Raw genomic sequence first — 3000 nt, 5'->3', positions numbered from 1 at the left:
CTCGGGGCGGCCAGCGAGTGGCTAGGTGGGCCCGAGGAGGGGGTGGCTCAACTTCCGGGCCTCTCACCGGTGGGTGGGGCTTCGGGGAACCCAGCCAATGACCGGGAGGGGCGGGGCCCAAACTTAGTGCTGAGTGGGTGGAGCTTACATGGGGGGCAGGACGAAAAGGTTGTGAAAGTGAATAAATTGGGCCCTCATCTCACGACTGCCAACCCGGGAGTTGACCATCCCTAAGCGGCGAATTGGGAGTGGAGTCTAGACTGGAAGGTTTTAATAGCTACCAGTGAGGTGGGGTGGGTCCACCCTTGAAGTTTCAAATTGCAGGAGGGTCTGAAAAGGGACAGAACACAAATTCTGTGGGCTGGCGGCCTGGGGTAGTAATCTCTTACAGATTCCAAATGAGGGTCTAGTCGTGATGTGTCTTCTCTTGGAGGCCAGCTTCAGCTTGCCCAACATCTTTTTGTCCAACTAAGAGGCAGAATCTGGGGACAGGTGGCACCTAAAAGGGTGGCACTAACCAGCGAGTGGAGTGAGGCCTAAACCCTAGATGTGAAATGGGAAGGGCAGATTCAGATTTTGCTGGTGGGGTCTGGTCTTTCTTCCTTATATCTAGGCCAAGGTGGAAATAAACAGGGATTCCTTGTATATTTTGCTCCTAGAAGACTTCCTCCTTGGTTGAGGCTTTAGCTGAATAGGGAGGCAGGAATTCCTCATTCCAGACAGTAGATCAATCGATTTTCCTCGAGGGAGCTCTATGAGGGGTGGGGCAGTAGGGAGGAATGAGTGGAGCAAAGGCTTATGGAGGCAACAGTTGGAGTCTTGCCTTCAGGAAATTCCATGTGGGAGGGGATAAGGAAGGGCAACCCCATCAGGGGCCATGGTACTGAGAGGCTGAGATGCTTCCCTCAGACCAGCAACAGCTATATGGAAGAGCATCCTAGGCACATGGCCCAACTAGAGCGAAGGCTCAGAGGTGGGAAGCTCAGGTGTATTTGGCCCATGAGGAGGTTAATGAACAGTACTCAAGCAGAGTGCAGCGGCTCTGCCCTGAGCCCCATCTTGTCACTCCAGGTCATGGGTGAGCCTGTACTGCGTGCTCAGTAAGGGGGAGCTGGGCTTCTACAAGGACTCCAAGGGCCCAGCGTCTGGGAGCACACACGGCGGGGAGCCACTGCTCAGCCTGCACAAGGCCACCAGCGAGGTGGCTAGTGACTACAAGAAAAAGAAGCATGTCTTCAAGCTCCAGTGAGACCCCCAATGGGTGGGAGGAAGGGGTCCAAGGCCCAGCTTCCCTCTCCCAAGGACCCTGGTTTCCTGGAGGACAGTTGGTGGGCTGGTGGGCTGGACCCCTTCTCCACATCCCCCAAGTCCTGTGTCCCTTCCTGCAGGACCCAAGATGGCAGCGAGTTTCTGCTCCAGGCTAAAGATGAGGTGAGATCTGGTCCTTTTCCTCCCCTATGTGAACCTCAGGAATGATCTTTCTGGCTGGGATTATCAGGGCTGTAATGGGAAGGCCCACGGGCAGTGAGGGCCCAGAGGAGGTTTCTAATCCATGGAGAAATGGGAAGGAGTTCAGGGAGGGCTGACTGGAAGCCCTGATGACTTGGCTACTCAGAAAAGACTGGAAAGATAACAGGAGGGAGTTAGCTTTAAAAAGAGGAGAACCAGGTAGAGGGACCTGCAAGTGCAGAGGATCAGTGGTGCAGAATTGCAAAGGGTTAACTGCTGGAGGACAGAGTTCAAGGAGGAAGGTCCCAGAAAGGTTTCCAGGAGCTGGATCTCTCAGGACTTTGTGGGCCTTTGAAAAGGTTGGGCACTTTGGGAGGCAGAGGCGAGAGGATTGGCTGAGCTTAGGAGTGTAAGACCAGACTGGGCAACTTGGCAAGACCTCATCTCTACAATAAATCAAAAAATTAGCCAGGCGTGTATTGGCACATACCTGTAGTTTCCAGCTACTTGGAAGGCTGAGGTGGAAGGATCGCCGGAGTCCAGCAGGTCAAGGCTGTGGTGGCCATGAGCAGGCCACTGCACTTTAGCCTGGGGAGTCTCAAAAAAAAAAAAGAAAAGAAAAGAAAAGAAAAGAAAGAAAGAAAGAAAAAGTTGAATTTCTGTCCTAAGGGCACTAGAAAGCCATGGTAGGGTTTTGAGCCAGAGAGGGTAAAGTTACAATGATGCATAAGAAAATTTCCTTTGGCTACCATGAACAGGGTAGACAGGAGAGGGCACGGGTGGCGGTGGGGAGCCCAGAAGACAGCCAGGCAGGGACCCAGAGGGGAGCCTTCAAGGCTGGGCCAGCCAGGCCTGTGGGGAGAGGAGGCAGAGGAGGGTGAGAGACAGCTTCAGAACTGGGACTGAGGGGTGAGGTCAGGGGAGGAGGAGCATGCATGGAGGTGGTTTGAAGAGATGTTGAGAGTAAGAAATAACACTTGTTATCTCATTCATGCCTCAGGAGAGGCTGGGAAGTAGGCCTTTATCCACTTCCTGCCTCCTTCTTATCTGCAGTTTCTCCTCATAGGGTTTTCTGAGAATTAAATTGGTACATACAGCACACTTGGGGAAGGATGGAGGGGGGTGTGTCTAGTAAATACCAGTACTCAAGAAGTGTCTGCCCATATTATCATCATCCTTGTTCTTGTTTATCTCTGTAGTGGGAATTACATTTAATCCTACTGCATAAGTTTAAAGGAACCCATCCACTAAAGTGCTTAGAACAGAGACTGGCATAGTAAGGGCTGTGCTCCTATCTGCATCATCATCGTGGTCCCTATTTAATAGATTTGTTCAGAGAGGACAGTCTGGTGTGAGATGCATCTATGACTCAAGCGCCTCTCTTACAAATACAGACTCTGGCCTGTTTCTTCCCCCAGGAGGAGATGAACGGCTGGCTGGAGGCAGTGGCCGCCTCGGTGGCAGAACACGCCGAGATCGCCCGCTGGGGCCAGACACTTCCTACCACTTCGTCCACAGACGAGGGCAACCCCAAGAGAGAGGGCGGGGAGC

General features: G+C 52.8%; 1 protein-coding gene across 1 annotated transcript in view; it reads left to right on the top strand.

Moving 5' to 3' along the window:
• Window positions 1-3000, top strand: part of SPTBN4 (spectrin beta, non-erythrocytic 4) — a 39975-nt gene that overhangs the window by 34486 nt on the left and 2489 nt on the right. The window contains exons 15-17 of the mRNA XM_021711897.1: window positions 1072-1245; window positions 1389-1431; window positions 2868-3000. Of these exons, the coding sequence (XP_021567572.1) occupies window positions 1072-1245; window positions 1389-1431; window positions 2868-3000 (350 nt within the window). The remainder of the gene's footprint in view (window positions 1-1071; window positions 1246-1388; window positions 1432-2867) is intronic.

The sequence above is a fragment of the Carlito syrichta genome, unplaced genomic scaffold (assembly GCF_000164805.1).
Source record: "Carlito syrichta isolate Samal-C Ts95f unplaced genomic scaffold, Tarsius_syrichta-2.0.1 Scaffold86295, whole genome shotgun sequence".
In the NCBI taxonomy this organism is placed as follows: Eukaryota; Metazoa; Chordata; class Mammalia; order Primates; family Tarsiidae; genus Carlito; species Carlito syrichta.
Note: the sequence above shows the minus strand (reverse complement) of the source record. Positions and strands in the feature narration are given on the sequence as shown.